Source organism: Danio rerio, chromosome 20 (genome assembly GCF_052040795.2).
Source record: "Danio rerio strain M-AB ecotype USA chromosome 20, GRCz13ab, whole genome shotgun sequence".
In the NCBI taxonomy this organism is placed as follows: Eukaryota; Metazoa; Chordata; class Actinopteri; order Cypriniformes; family Danionidae; genus Danio; species Danio rerio.
The window spans coordinates 17,011,794-17,028,954 of NC_141040.1; the positions used below are offsets into that span (position 1 = coordinate 17,011,794).

Here is a 17,161-nt window from a genome sequence, read left to right on the forward strand (position 1 = left end):
TGTGTGCATTCCCAAGTTGTCGCCAGTAACCTGTGCAGTAGTGTCAAACAAGGGATCTTTTGGCAGGCTCGAATAGAAAAAAGAGAGGTTGCAGTTCAAATCAAGAGAGTTTATTAAATATTATGATGAACAAATGACTGAGGAGCTGGAAACAACTGATGATGAACGGGATTCCAGATACAGCTAAGCAAAAGGTTAAATAATACTAGACTAGACAAAGGTGTTGAAAGGAGTAAACAGGGTGAACGTAAGCTGGAGAACACAATAATCTGGCAATGAGAAATAAAACAGGGCGGGTTTAAGTAGAGAGATGGATTAGAGCAAAATCAAATCAAATCACTTTTATTGTCACATCATCAGCAGCATGTGTGCTATGATGAGTAAATAGCTTAGGTGCTGGCAGACAGTGCAAAATACAGCCAGTGCATATACAACAACAGTGCAAAATACAGACAGTGCTAAATACAACAGCATACTCCCAAAAAAACAGGACAATGTAAAAATGACACCGATATGTACAATGAAGGCGACGTAGTGGAGCAGTAGGTAGTGCTGTTGCCTCACAGCAAGAAGTTCGCTGGGTTGCTGGTTCGAACATCGGCTCATAGTTTGCATGTCCTCCCTGCGTTCGTGTGGGTTTCCTCCGGGTGCTCCGGTTTCCCCCACAGTCCAAAGACATGCTGTACAGGTAAATAGGGTAGGCTAAATTGTCCGTAGTGTATGAGTGTGTGTGAATGTTTCCTAGAGATGGGTTGCGGCTGGAAGGGCATCCGCTGTGTAAAACTTCCTGGATAAGTTGGCTGTTCGCTCCACTGTGGCGACTCCGGATCAATAAAGGGACTAAGCCGACAAGAAAATGATTGAATGAATGAATGTACAATGAATAGATGTACACATAGTTGTAGGCAGTATTGTTTTAAGTATGGATTGGTTAAAGTGCAGTGCATGCTACGTATTGAACAAATAGCAACAGGTGAGCAATGCAAGTGCGCCAGCGCTAACTGTAAAAGGCAATAACTGAAGAAAATGACAGAGAAGACTGAATCAAACCTGACTCATGAAATCTTTGGAGAAAAGGAACTTGAATGGCTGAACTTTCAAGGACTTTCAAATGTTCAACAAGGGGACACAAAATTGCATCAAATTCTTAATATCCTGTGCATGGAATAATGACAATACACGTATGTTAATTAAACTTGAACTATTGAAAGATCTTGAGAATAAAGTAAATTACTCCATTTTTGTGAATGCCTTGCTTCGAACGCAGCAGATTCAAAATTATCATTGTACAACTGTATCTGAAGAGCATATTTATGTTAACTGAAAAGTCTGTGGTTTTTAAAATAATCTCCATCACAAAAATCTTTATAGCCAGAGTTTCTCGGACTTGGACTTGTCATATGTTTACATATATCAGAATTCCTAAATATAACTGCAACGTATACAAAAGGGGAATGTTGATAGTTACAGAAACATCTTCTGATCCACAACCTTGGACACATCATCAGTGTTGTTACGCAGTGTTTCGGGTCTTGTAACAGACACCCTCCTCCAGGTGACTAAACCAAGACTGATCAAACCTCGGCCTGTGTGCAAGTGGCATGCTACCGCCCCCACCGTTCCTCGCTCATCAACCAGAGCCATCTGGATGCTTTCTCTGCTGCCTCCACGTTATTGCTTATGGCTCTTCTTTGGTTGGTGCCTGTTATTTCTACTGTACCATAGGCTTTGTTCAGGGTGTAGCTGGCAAATCCCCTACTGCCCATTTCCACTGGCATACACCTGGTCCCTCACCCATTCATCCGACACTGCTCCACCAGCTCCTGATATTTTTCCTTCTTTCTCTTCTGAGCCTTCTTCATTCTCCCAGGGCACTGTTACACTGTCTAGTAGGATTAGTTGTCTTGTGGCCTCAGAGACCAAGATTAGGTCAGGTCTCAATGTGGACTGGGTGATATGTGGTGGAATTTTCAGTTGCCTCTCTAGATCAACTGTAGAGAGCAACGCAGCAGGGCAGCTCTTTGATGTTTTCTCTGGCCTTTGTCCTTCCTTAATGAAGTGAATGGTCTTGGCGGTGGCTTGGTGGCATCAGCTGTCCTTGATACCCTTGTTTATTGCATAACCAATGAATTTAGGGACCTGATCTCCATCGATACCGACACCCTTCTTGTGCCTCGGAGCAGCTTGCTCAAGATGTGCTCTAGTGTCCCTGAATTGGAACACAGCCGTCATGCAGGTGTCTCTACTCTGCCCCATGTGTACAGATTAGATGTCGTAGACCCCTTAGATCAAGAACCTCGGGTGGTTCTGCATTTAGGTGTCCTTCCACCCCATCACCTGCTTGTCGGTTGCAGGAACTTGATCAAAAGTTCTTGTCACTTGATTCAATCTACTGTCAAATCATGCCCCTAGCTTGATCTCAGTAGGATCAACAACAGCCAATTTTTTCCATTTGTGTTCTGTGTTTAGATTTGTGAATGGATTATTCAGACTACTGAAACAGTCGTCTCTCTGAAATGCCGTTGCAAAATCATTTGCTGGAAGTAAATTTATTACATTACATTTAATATCAGAATGTATTTTATGGACAAGTTCTTCCATGTCCGATATTACAGAAGTTACAACACTAGTTGCTACTCTACTATTTTGCAATTTAGCAATGATAGATGCACACATTTCTTGAGTGTCAGTTATCCTCCTTTTATCACTGAGTGGTGTTTCAGGTTGCTGTTTATTGTGATTAATTAAATGTGATGGTTCAGTATCTTCATCAATCTGATTTTCAATCTCTGCTTGGTCTAGAAATTCATGTATATGAACCACTACTCAAGTGTTTTCAATGTCTGGCATAAGTCATGAAGCTATGCTTGCAATTGTTCTATGCACATTGCAAGTTAAACTTTTTTTCAGGATAATAAGCATGAATAAGGTCTAAATTAAATAATTATTGAATGTACCGCTTTACAAACAAAACAGCAAAACATTTGAAGAGTTTAAATGAAAAAAACATTAAATGTCAACTGAAATTTTCTTTAAAAATTATCATTTTATCAGGCTCCTGTGTGTAGGTTTAATAATTTCACTTTTATGTCAAAGAATAGGTTTGTTTCATGGTCTTTAAAGTACAATAACGCAACATAAACAAAGGCTAAGAATAATGTTCATTTTCCACAGAAATTTCATATGGCACATAGAGGTTTTTGTGTCTGAACTCTTCATTTTCAGTTAGTCAAAAGAGCTTATACAGAAGTTTGGCTTGTAGGTCCTTTACCCTTGGGGTTTCACGAACTGTGCCACCGCCAGTCTTGTACATTGTTGTCTGAACAAATGTAAACATTACATTAATGAACTGGGGGTATGACACGCTAAAAGCAAAATACACTTTAAACAGTTTGTCCAAAGCGGAAAGGGAAGACTTGGCATGGTAGAAGTTTTCCATCCAGAACAATGTAGAATGAATGACATTCTATGCTGAGCCAACTGCGAGGAGATGTGGTTTAAGGCCATTAGTCTTCTTAACGTGTTCAGTTAGACTGCAACAAGCCTGAAATAGGTGAAAAACAGAAAAAAATGTTTAAAAAAATAATACAGACAAGTAACCTACAAAACAGCTCAGTAGTGTTTCCATGCAAACCTTGTGAAGCTGCACAACATGATCCATAGCCTCCTTAATGCTGATCTCTGTTCCAGCCAGTAGTAAAAGACAGAACATCTCACTGTCCCATCCTGCAAGCAAGAATAAAGAGAGCATGTAGATCAACAACTAATACAACCACCAAAATCTCACAAATAACAAAGCATAGGTAATTGCCATTCAAAATCCAGGTTTTGTCTAGTGCCAGCAAAAGCAAGCTGTTTAGGTACAAGTTTGATTTAAGCGTTTTCGCTTCTGCGATGACCTTTGGCTTCAAAGTGTGCCATTGTTCAAGTAGCATGGAAACTGTTTCAGTTCCACATTTGATTTCAAAGTCTTGAAGAATCTGTAAAACAATTACAAACATTACAAACATTCTTAAACACTGTGCTTTTATCATATCATCTAATTTTATCTCAACAAAATACTATTATCTGTATCTTTCTCTTACCAATCCCTTTGTGTCGAGAAATTTTGGAAAAACTGAAAGAGCTATGCTGGACCTCTGCATCATGAATAAGCTGTCTGTGCTTGAATGTAAATTTCATCTTCTCTAAAATCTGATCTTTATCAGCACAATGATTCATAAATTAAATGGCTTCTTTGCATTGGTCGCCATCGAGCTGCTTTTCCGAATAGTTCCAGTTGGCTCTGTTAGCTGTTAGTCCTCTGCTGCTCTCATCATCCGATGTTGCACTTGACCTGGCATTCCTTGTGCTATGGCTTTTGCTTCGGCATGAAACTGTTTTCAGAAGCCATGGTATCCTTGATTGCTCTCAGGGTCATAGAAATGTTTCTTACGATAAAAACAAAATGACTGCTGATAAGATCAATGGAAACATTGAAAATTAAAAATAAGGTAAAACACTAAAACAGTCCAATTACAAAAATGTTATAATCTATGATTTTTAGATTTAACCTTACCTGTCTTGTCAGTTATGTATGCAACAACAATATTGACTAACTGTCACTGGGTTGAATCTGTAATTCTTCTATGATTATTGTATTCGCCCAAAACGCAAGGCCACCAGCCTTTAATTTCAAAATGTCATAGACAAACTATAATGAAAACAAAATGTGAAAAACTGCAAAACCCTTGAGCTAGTACATCATGAAATTTAAAAATGAACTGTTTAGCATCAAAAGCTTCATCAGAACGAGGTCTCTTGGTGTTTGGCCCAGCACTGTCATCAGTCTTAGGGTGGTTTGGGGTGAGAGCTAGTGTGTCTAGAGGGAGCTACAAGAAGAATCGAAAAATGTTAAAATTGTATGTTGCCCTAAGCCATACTTCTTAATGTTTACCATCACAAAACTAAAAGGTATGTCAGAGAAGATTTTCAGCACACAACTTTCCACCAAGTGAAACATAGAATTGGTCTTTTGAACTTGCGAATATAGTAAGTCATCAGTTTTTGTTTTTTTTTCTCGAGGGAGAGAGCAGAATCAGTTCTTAAAGAGGCCATATTTTGCATAAAAAAGGTCATATTTTGGTTTTGGGGGTCTCCAACAACAGGCTGATATGGATGCAAGGTCAAAAAACACTTTCACTGTCTTATAACATCCATTTATTTTTACCTAATTATCCCAGCAACTCCCATGTAAATCATTTAGCGATTCATTTGATCCCAAACCCCTCCACAATGCGAAGCCACAACGCAATTCTTTTCTATCTATTGCAATTGGTCGACTGGTTTCACCAAGAGACACTGCGCGTGTGAGGAACAGCTGATGGTGGCCATAGCAAAAGCAAACTCAGAGGATCACTAGTTCAGAAATGCATTTAAATCGATAAAGAAGCAGGCTTCGCGTTATTAACGTGATCTTGCGATATGTGAACAGCTCCATACAGTGAACAGCTCCATACAGATTTAACCTAAGAGATACAGTAGAAGCACTGATCTATAATCGATACGTGATTACAAGCCGCGCGGGGTGATTACAATTTAAAGACATAATTAAACACATATTTTGCAAACTACACAAAATAAGGAAACAATTTTAATGACACTTACATTTTATGATCTGAAGGAACATGTTATGATCTGGAGGAAGAAGAAACTTGTCCATTTGAACTGTTAAAGTTACTGACAAAGTCCCATAGTCTCTGCTGCTCCTTTAATAGCAAACAGCCGACGAATCCCCCGTTGCAGTGTAGGTAATTGTATGTCATCAGAATAATGACAGGAACAAACACAGCACTAGGTTGGCTATACTGTGGTATTGTTATGAAAATTAACTTTAACCTTTAATATCTGAATAACTCTAAGCATTTACACATTTTTGGATAAAACAATTTCACAATTTAGCAGAAATTATCTGGCATTGTTTTAATGGTAGATTGTCACCACATATAGGAGGTCACAGTTTAAATAATTATAATTTTAGAAAAAAAGGGCAAACAGATGCTGTTTAATAACCACTGAATGCGTGGGACCAGAAAGCCCTGCATACAGATACTTGCCTGAATCTTGGTCATTGACTCTCTAAAGTATATCACGCGATCACTCCTCCAGCACGTCAGTGAAAACATCTTCATCTACCTCCATACCTCTGTCATCTTGCAAATCTAGATCCATATGCTCAACGGAAAATTTCTTCTTGATGTGTTAAAAGAAATAACATTAATTGAAATTAGACTTTCCACGTGCAGCAGCAGTCAAAACAAATATTGAAGTAAAAACTGAAGTAATCGACTTCATCTACCTTAATCAACTTATTTTTTCCTCCATAAATGACTTTGAAGAGCAATGTTGCTAATGATTTAAAATTTGAAATCAAAAATTTGATTTTGTTTGATTACCGTTTGATTAAAAAGATCACTTTTATTGAAAATATGTGTTATTTAGTTAGACGGATCGTTAGAGAACAGAAAAAAAGCTGAAATTAGTCATTTAAAACTCCATCTGCGACTATTGTGTAATATTTAAGGACGCGCATTCTCAAAATTCAACTGCCTCAGGGGCAGTCAACGGTGGGAAACCCCACAGGGATGTAGTGCTGTACCAATTTATAAAACATACATAAATATTTTTTCATGAGAGGATTAAAACTGTATTAATCTGAAATCATTGCTATCTTAGCGCACACTCACACTATGCTATCCAAACAGTGCCCAGACACATTTCCCGATTCGTTTGAGAAGTGTGAGTGATCAGTGATCAGGGATCTCCAAAAAAAAAGCCCAGGAGCATTGTGGGAAGTACTGATGTTTGATTTGTGAACAAATTGCTCAATTTACCTGGATCGTCTTAGTGAATCAGTTCACCATGTCCAACTGAATCGTTTTAAACGGTTCACCATCTCCAGTAAGCAGTAATCACAAATTACTTTTAAAAAAAACTTGCTTTTTTATCCTACCTGACACTTGTCACTGATTTAAAAAAAACAACAACAATTGTACGAGTCATTCAGTTACTCGAACAGTGCTTAAACTTGCTTTACTTCATCTGCTTAAAAATTACACGGTTCCGAAAGAAACTGGTTCTCGTTTAGTGTAATGATGACTCGAAAACACCTGCAACCGGTTCTCAAACCTTGTTCTTGAGTTGCAGCTTTTTGGATCACAAGAACACTGAACCGAGAACTATGTGAACGAAAACCTGTTTCTTACAGACCCAGCTGATTTGAGAACCAAAAAGCTGAAACTGCGCATGCATAAAGTGCTGTGACTCCAGAAGCTGCCGAAGACAAACAAGCTCATGACCGTTGTCTGAACCGAACTTATTCTTTTGGACTTATTTAGCATATGTTTTATGAAGCGGATGCCGTTCCAGCTGCAACCCATCACAGGGAAACATCTATACACACTCATTTACACAAATACACTATGAACAGTTAGCCTTTCCAATTTACCTATCCGCTTGTTAAGTGGTGATGTGTTGGTGACATATGTAAAACTGTTTCCAGGTCCAAGCTGCCACTCATTTGAGTTGAAAAAATCATTCGTTTATGATCACTTTTTGTTCATATCACACATTTTTGAAAGTATTAAATGGCTTTGTAGATGTGTATTATTACCATTTCACGAGTGTCCCCATTCAGTTAAATAGAGTGCCTGGACCCGGAAGCCGCTTCGCGTGACGTCACACTTAACAAGCAGATACCACGTCTTTGGACTTGTGGGGGAAACCAGAGCACCCAGAGGAAACTCACGTGAACACGGGGAGAACATGCAAACTCCACACAGAAATGCCAACTGACCCAGCCGAGGCTCAAACCAGAGACCTTGCTGTGAGGCGAATGTGCTACCCACGTGCTGCCAGAATTAATTCATTATATCTTATAATTATCATATCATCAGGACTCGTGAAACATACTGGTTTGATTATTGTTTGTCCAAAAGAACCGGTTCGAGTAAAAAAAATCACTACTTGTATTTCCCATCACTAGTGGGAAATACACTGTATATTGGGTTCAAAGTTTAACAATAAAAAACAAAACAAATATACACTATTTCACACTCGTGAATTACAATGTACTCAGATTTAACACTGAACAACACCTAAAAAAAACACACTGTATATTTTACACTGGAATTTTTGTTGTGTAATTTATAATTACAGTTAACCTTTGAAGCATTATTTTGAAAACATTAATGTCTTTTAAGAAAATAAAGATGGCTCTGGCTCTTTTTGAAGAGTGACTCCATGTTTGTGGACTACTCAAACTTACAGTTCAAGTTAACACCAAGAAATTTGTATGATGTTACATGTTTCACCTCAGCTCCTGCAATGGAAATTAGCAGTAGCACCGCCTTCTTGCAGTTGAAATTGACCCCCATTTGTTTTGCTTTGTTGACATTCAGCTGAAGATGGATTTCCCGATTCAGAGTTAACTACCAGACTTCTGTATTACCCGACTCTTCCCCTCTTGACACATGACACAATGACAAAATATGCTACTTTGTAGATTGTGCAACCAGCATACATTTTGATGCAGAGTGGTGTGACATGAGGTCTGTAAATCACTCATATTACCCAATTCCTAACTTCAACCTCAAAATCATTTTGGTGCAAGTGAAACCAATGTTGGCAGCATAACATGTTGGGCGAGATAAAATGTCAGGACATGTCTGGACATGTTCGGACATGTTCTGATGATCTGTGCTGCTTCTTAAGAATGTGCTAAAAAAACAAGGGTAGCACATCTTGTCAGCTTCAAATGTCTATCGGAATAAACAAATTTCAAACAGTTAATTCCTATAGACATTTAAAGCTGACAGCGCTACCCCTGAATGTTTAGATGAAATATGACAGATTGAGCTATCGGTAGCACATTCATAAACACCAGCCTAATAAATGGGATTGTTCTGTGCCGACATCAATACGAACAGGCAAAATGATTCATATATTTGACTCAGTCAACTTTTTTTTTGAGAATCAATTGTTTTAAACGCAGTTCACTTTTAAATTTAAACCTCAGCTGGATGTTTTTTTTTTTTTTTTTTGCTTAGAGCTGTGTTACACACTGCATGGCAGATCATTTTCAAAAACCCATAATAGGAGTTCTTTAAGTTAGGTTATGGTCCAGATGTGACCCAGATTGATTTTGCTATCTCTGATGTAAACGACTACAGCAATTCTAATAGCTCATTGTAACTGCATTTACAACGAAGGTGGCGAGAGCGTCAAAGTAGTCGGAAGACATTTATTTTCAATGGAAACTGGTGACGAAAAGCAATAAGGAGTGGTGCGGTGTGTATTTGCTGGTGTGTGCAGCAAGGACAGTTATAATCAAGTCAACTTTATGGTAATAAGCTATGACAGGCTTTAGTGGCAAGCAATCAGAATGTAGAAGTCCACCACTTGAGAGGATTCCAGAGAACACAGTCCCGTGAACTTTGGTTCCAACCACAGTTGTTCCCAAGGGTTTGATTACCGCCGGATTTCCAGTTATTTATGATGTTTTCTTTCAGGAAAATACATAAATAAGTTATAACTCATGTGCATTAATAATATATAGTTGTTGTTTTTTTTTTTTTTTTTTTAAGCAAGAGTCTCTCACTTATTATAACGATAGTAAGAAACAGTATTGCTGCTTCAGAATATTTGAGACATATGGCTACATATTGGATAAGTGGAGCAAAGCCACACCACATGCCACAACTTAATCTTGCATCGTAAAAAAAAAGTTGATATAAGGCATGCAAAATTTTCATGCTAAAATCAAGTTTTTTATACAGGAATGTAAGTGATTTATTGATATGCTGCAACATTCGTTCTTTCTTTCTTTCATTCATTTTCTTTTCGGCTTAGTCCCTTTATTAATATGGGGTCACCACAGTGGAATGAACTGCCAACTTATTCAGCATATGTTTTATGCAGCGGATGCCCTTCCACCCACACTGGGAAACCCCCATACAAACTCATTCACACACATACACTATGAACAATTTACCCAATTCACCTGTACCACATGTCTTTGGACTGTGGGGGAAACCGGACCACCCAGAGGAAACCCAGGGCAACATGGGGAGAACATGCAAACTTCACACAGAAATGCCAACTGACTCAGCCGAGGCTTGAACCAGCGACCTTCTTGCTGTGATGCGACAGCACTACCTACTGGGTCACTGTGTCGCCTATACTGCAACAGTCCCTACTTGATCAATAGGATGCTCCGAACAGGATTTTTACAGCTGATACTGAGTACCAATTCTATCAGGGTGTATATACTGAGTACAGATTTTGATGCTTCAAGCTTAACGCATAAAGTACACATTCTCTTCAAGTATGATACTTAAGTGGAGATTTCACCTTACCTAAGAGATTTAATTAAAGATGCTGCATATAATACCTTAAACACATCTCTTTTAACCATTTAGGTGTGAACATGTCATGGTCAGAAGCAGCTTTACAGAAAAATATCCATACAATGCAATTTTGAAACATTGCAAATGATGAAAGATTCAACATGTCTCAATCCAGAAAAGGTTTGGAGTGCACATTTGATGCATAAGAAGTTAAAATGCACACCTATAAATTCATTACTTCTTAATGAAAAGAAAATAGGCCTATAAACTTTATTGCAATAAGCATACTAAAATAAATTATATTATTATGCATTCATTTTAAAACATATTTTAGGTTTTATTAATCTAATTAATCTATTAATTTAATTAATTAATAATTCCAGCCAGCTTTTAGTGAACTTGCAATATTGTCAAAAACACGGAGCTTTCAGTTGTTGTACAGTTGGTCAGAATTATTAGCCCCTATTAATAATCAGCCCCCCTGTTTATTTTTCCCCCGATTTCTGTTTAACAGAGAGATTTTTTTCAACACATTTCTAAACAGAATAGTTTTAATAACTCATCTCTAATAACGTATTTCTTTTATCTTTGCCATGATGACAGTACATAATATTTGACTATTTTTCAAGACACTTCTATACAGCTTAAAGTGACATTTAAAGGTTTAACTTGGTGAATTAGATTAACTAGGCAGGTTAGGGTAATTAGGCAAGTTATTGTATAATGATGGTTTGTTCTGTTGACTATTGAAAAAAATATATAGCTTAAAGAGGCTAATAATTTAGACCTTATAATGTTTTTAAACCAAATAAGACTTTCTCCAGAAGAAAAAAATGTTAGACATACTGTGAAAATTTCTTTGCTCTGTTAAACATCATTTGGGAAATATTTAAAAAAAGAAAAAAAAATCACAGGGGAGCTAATTATTCTGACTTCAACTGTAGAAAAGTAACTACGAACAGTCAGGTGTCAAAAACCAGCTGCACAATGGCTTTCTGGAGATCTTTTGTTGCATTTCAATTGTTGTCGTCTGGACTAATAATTTGAATAGATTTAACAAGTTTTACACATTTTTAAAGTTACGTGCCCAAAATTAGTCCCAACATCAAGTTTTTGAATAAGAATACATAGTAGTAAGTTTGAGACTTTAGCTAAAAATAATAATTAATAATAATTACTTACATTTATATAGCGCTTTTCTGGGCACTCAACGTGGCGGCAGCCATTTTGCACCAGACCGCACACCACATACCAGCTGATTGGTGGAAAGGACAGAGTGATGAAGCCAATTATGATATGGGGAGGGTTAGGAGGCCATGATGGACAGAGGCCCGTGGGCAGAATTGGCCAGGATGCCGGGGTTAAACACCTACTCTTTTCGAAGGACATCCTGGGATTTTTAAAGACCACAGAGAGTCAGGACCTCGGTTTAACGTCTCATCCAAAAGACGGCACTCACTGAGCAGTACAGAGTCCCCATCACTATACTGGGGCATTACGACCCAGACAGACCACAGGTTGGGCAGCCCCTGTTGGCCTTACTAACACCACTTCCAGCAGCAACCTAGCTTTCTCATGTGGTCTCCCATCCAGGTACTGACTGGGCGCAGCCCTGCTTAGCTTTAGTGGGTGACCATGTGAGAGTTGCAGAGAGCTAGCTGCTGGCTAGAACTTCCACTAGATGCATACATGAATGATCTTCTCACCCACTTGAAGCTAAACTTACAGAAAATATCTCATGAAATTAAGTCAATTGTTATAGTTGAGTTTTTCCATTTTTTAATCCATTGTGCCGATTTCCAGGTCAGGAGGAACACATTTTTAGCTTAGCTTAGCTTTAATAATTTAATCGAATTAGACCATTAGCATCCCAACATAACATTGCCAATAGGCTCATTTTTTAACCCCCATAGAGTTGAGTTTTGAGTTTTACAATATTTGAATTCATTCAGCCTATCTCTGGGTTTGTGGGGAGCACTTTTAGCTTAGCTTAGCCTAAATCATTGAATCAGAGACCATTAGGATTTCGCTCTTTTCTATGTCAATATGGCTAAGAACTATACTCTCATTCTAGCGTAATAATCTAAGAACTTTGCTGCAGTACTATGGTTGCAGCAGTTGAATGTGTGCTAACAATATTCACAAGGCTGTTACCTAGTTAACATCTGGGCAAGGTTTTTCAAAAGATTTAATCTGGATAAAATTGATCTGGATAAAATTGATCACAATGCAGAACTATAGATATGTAAAGAGCAACAAGTAGAATAGCCAGTGTGGGGTCAATATAACTTTATTTTTATTTGAAATTAAAACACACACATTTAAAAAAAACTAAAAACAAGAAAAACCCCACCATATGTACATTGAGCATATTTATGACAAGTTTTAAATATTAATGTATTGTATTAAAAAGACTTAATGTCAAAAACTCCACAATAATTTCAGACTTCCTCATCTGATGTGGAGAGACCAGCTTGTCTGAGCAAAGCCTTTAGGAGGCGGATCTCAAGTCTGGCCTTGGTTTGCTGCAGTTTGTTCAGAGTCAGTTGTTCCTCTGCCAGACGAAGCTGTGCTTCTGCCCTTTTAGTCTCTTTCTGCAAATGTTGAAATTGATTTTAAAAAATCTATGATTATTTTACATCATTATGTAACCGTTGCATGCATTACTTTTAAATATTCTAAAAAACAAAACAATTTTTCATTGTGATATATATATATATATATATATATATATATATATATATATATATATATATATATATATATATATATATATATATATCAGTGACAATAAAATTGATTGTTTTTTGGTCAATTTTGACAGCTGTTTGGGGGATTATTTTATGAGGCCAAACTCTTTCTACTTTGCTGTAGGCCTATACTGAAAGGCTGAATATGTTAAAGCCTACCTAATCTTTGTAGCCTGACGGATGATCAAATACAATTAAAACCTTATGAATAAATAGGATATCTTGTAAGATACTGCATGATCTAAATATAGTATTATTTGATTAATTTTTTAAGTTTTCATTACATTTTGGGCATGAAATCGACACTAAATCCACCCTTCTGATGAGATCAGTTTAATCTAGTGATGTGCGATACCCCTGGTTTCCTATCCGATCCGATACCAAGTAAAATAAAGGCAAGTATCGGTAATACGATACCGATACTTCTTCCAAAAATTACTGTTTGGGAAATTAAAGTATCAAGTAGTGTACTAAACAGCATGACTTTATACTGAATTGGAGACATACTGTATTACGGGTTATTCTTGTTTATTGTTTATTGATGAAGAATTATCATACAAAAAAAAAAGCCAACTTACATATGTATTGAAAGCATCTGAGCATGTATATCTTAAAACACCTTCCTGAACATCTTAACATATAACAATAAACATTCACACCTTTTATTTTAGTAACATGTTAATCTGGTCCCCTTGAAGATTTGTAACCTTTTTCTTTTGTTTTATCATTGTCACAAAAACCCAAGCCGCCAAAATACAGCCACATTTCCCCCCTCTCTGTACCTGGATAGTGCCTGCCTGCTGCACCTAAGGACTCTGCAAGCGATGTCTGTGTTGCCTCAGCAGCACCTGTGCCTCTCCTTTCCTCCTCTTCTGACCACCTAGTCATGATGTTGTCATACTCTGTCTTGTGATTTATATGTAGGTGTTTGATTAGGTTTGTGGTATTACCCAAGTACCTCACTGTTTTGTTACATGTGTCAGAAACAGCATTGTTTGAGTTTATGGAAGTGAAGTAGCTCCACACATAACTTCGCTTGCGGTCACCCATATCCAATGACTGAAAAACATGTCCCAGCGGACTGACTGAGTGGCTATCTAGTGTGCTCTGCAGTTATACACTGCCATATTACGCACATGACTTGGCAGGCGGATGAACAAGTAGTTCTGGCTAGTTGGCAATATTCAGATAAACTAGGGTAATTGTGGTTACTTTCCACTGTATTTCTATTTCCAATAAACTACATATTTGCTCCAAATGACTGAAATGTCTATATTTTGATAAGATAATCGATCCTAAAACACAAAGCTGGTATTGGAGATATTGATATTTTAGTATCGATCCACACATTACTAGTTTATTCCAGCTTTTTGGATTAAAGTGATCCAAATCCTACAGAAAAGGTCTGAAAAACCCAAACTAAAGATTTAATCTGGATCAAAACCAAGAATGGATTACTTGATTTGATCCAATTATGTAATCCGTTTATTTTTTTTCTTTTGAAAAACTAATTTTCAAGATTTGATCCAATCCGTTAACCAAAATCCTAGTGGACTACTTTAGAAAAAATGATTTTTTTCAGGTTCTGTGCACAATGTACAGAATAGTCAGATGTCAACATTACAGTAAAAACCCTGCAAAAATGCTAATCAATTTGATGTTAAAACTTAAAATCCATTTGACCTTCAAACATCGATGCCCTATTGACAACTATAATAATGAGTATTATATGTGTCACAGTGTAGAACTGAGAAGAAACATTGTGACTGTGACATATATAGAACACTCATACATAAGATGCATTTACTTGTAAACATGGTCCGATTGCCGGCAAACAAAATGTGTACATAGATCTTGATAGTGTTATCAGTGTATTGTGCATGTTTGTGTAATGGGAATAAGTTTGTTTCATTGTCCAAGGTTAGCATTTGTATTTATGTAAACATCTCATAAATGTCAAACAACAGCCCTTATCTTCCCATACACCCTGAAATAACCACAGACACTTGTTATTTTCAAATTTTATTTATTTACAGAACATAGAAAGATGGGCGAGGCAGTGGTGCAGTAGCTGTCGCCTCACAGCAAGAGGGTCGCTGGTTTGAACCTCGGCTCAGTTGGCGTTATCTCCGGGTGCTCTAGTTTCCCCCACAGTCCAAAGACATGCGGTACAGGTGAATTGGGTCGGCTAAATTGTCCGTAGTGTGTGTGTGTGAATGTTTGTAGATGTTTCCCAGAGATGGGTTGTGGCTGGAAGGGCATCCGCTGCGTAAAAACTTGCTGGATAAGTTGGCGGTTCATTCCGCTGTGGCGACCCCGGATTAATAAAGGGACTAAGCCGAAAGGAAAATGAATGAATGAAGGAATCAGAAAAACTTATACAAATTAAGATACTAAACACTTCCATGTACAATTAACATGAGTATAAGATCACTGGCTTATTGCCAGAAGCACTTCAAAATAAAAGCTCATGTGAGCCTTTTTAACACTGTGGCTCTAATTTACGATAAATTAACCCTTATGATAGGAGTAACCTGTGTATCACACACACACATACACATCTTTACACACAAATGGAGATGCAGCACTACAACTCTTCAGCATACTTTAATTCACAAAGAACTATATATCATAAAGGATTCAAAATATACAAATCTGCTGGTACACACACACACACACACACACACAAAATATTGTTTTTTTATATTCTATCCCTTTTTGTGCTACTGTTATTACTTAATTGTATTAATGTGTATTTCAATGTTGAGAGCAGTCAGTTAGAAAACATTTTGCTGCAATCTTTACATCCTATACTGTTTATTAACTAGGATGTTGTTGGAGTCAGTGCAGTCAGAGACTGCTCTTCCAATAACAGTGCTTTGAGAAAGGATTCTACAGTAGGCCTAACAGAGACATGGAGAAGTGTGATAGAGGTAGGAAAAACAAACCTGTTACACACTGTACTTTAAATTTGTAATTAACTCTAAAGTAGAGGTGAACACATGACAATAATTATGTCTACATAGTTAAATTTGATTTGTACTGTATGTTAGGTCATAATATTCATATTTATTCATTGGGTCACTTAGAATTGTTTTATAAGCACATATTATTCAAAACAACTTTATTGGATGACAAAATGCAGAATCTGACAGACAATGTGTACAATATCAACACAGAAACCAGGAGAAGCCAACGTATAGACAGTGGCAATAAAGAACAACACTGCAGAGAATGACATAGTTATTTGTAAACAGAAGTAAGCTGAAGTGTTGCTAGTGCTGCATGTCCATTTGTGTGTCAAGGTGTGTGTGTGTGTGTGTGTGTTTGTGTGATACACATTCACAAGTTACTCCTATCATAAGTAATAGCAGAGAAACAGCATAAACAGACAGCACATGAACTCTACAAGATTCACAGATTATTTTGTTATTTAGTTTTTGCCGTATGTATAAATTAGTTTTAAATGGGTTGTTTTTGTTCCAGACACATATATTAAGTGTTTTAATTTCTATTACAAATGGTACTGCTTATATTATTTTACTATCTGTACAACAAAGTTACTGTAGTAGTGAATGTGCGTGTCCGTGATTGGGGCTGTTGGTGTGGAAATGTGGCCTGGTTTGGTTTCAGTACCAGGGCTGAATTTTTGTCCCAGTTCGTCCCTGGTACTAGTAAGGTGTTCCTTATAAAGTGGCCAGTGAGTGTATATTATGCAAATAGTAAAGCCCTAAATGGCAATGTTTGGAGGAAATGTCATCAGTAGCTTAGAGAATTTAGCAAACATGACATGTCAACTATACGCCAAAAATCAATAAACTGTCAATCTAGAGAAAGTAAGAATATTCTAGTGTCTCTTCATTTCCCCCCACAGCTCTATACTTGAGAGACTTGCTTTCTAGAACACGACTCTTCATTTTTATCTCTTTTATAAATCATGAAGAACCATAATCCCCAGCGCCCACAGAATGTGCAAGTGACCCACAACAACAAACACTGAGATTTCCCATAACAATTATCTTTAAC

The 17,161-nt window shown here is 37.3% G+C and overlaps 1 protein-coding gene across 1 annotated transcript; it reads right to left on the minus strand.

Annotated features, from left to right (window-relative positions):
- Window positions 1–317: 317 nt before the first annotated feature.
- LOC147832174 (uncharacterized) lies at window positions 318–4,454 on the minus strand. Its single transcript, XM_087299021.1, has 4 exons — window positions 4,086–4,454; window positions 3,812–3,980; window positions 3,635–3,726; window positions 318–3,544 (listed from the first exon to the last, which is right to left on the minus strand). The coding sequence occupies exons 1-4, from the start codon at window positions 4,146–4,148 to the stop codon at window positions 3,467–3,469; spliced, it is 402 nt and encodes a 133-aa protein (XP_087155147.1). The 5' UTR covers window positions 4,149–4,454; the 3' UTR covers window positions 318–3,466.
- Window positions 4,455–17,161: the final 12,707 nt, after the last annotated feature.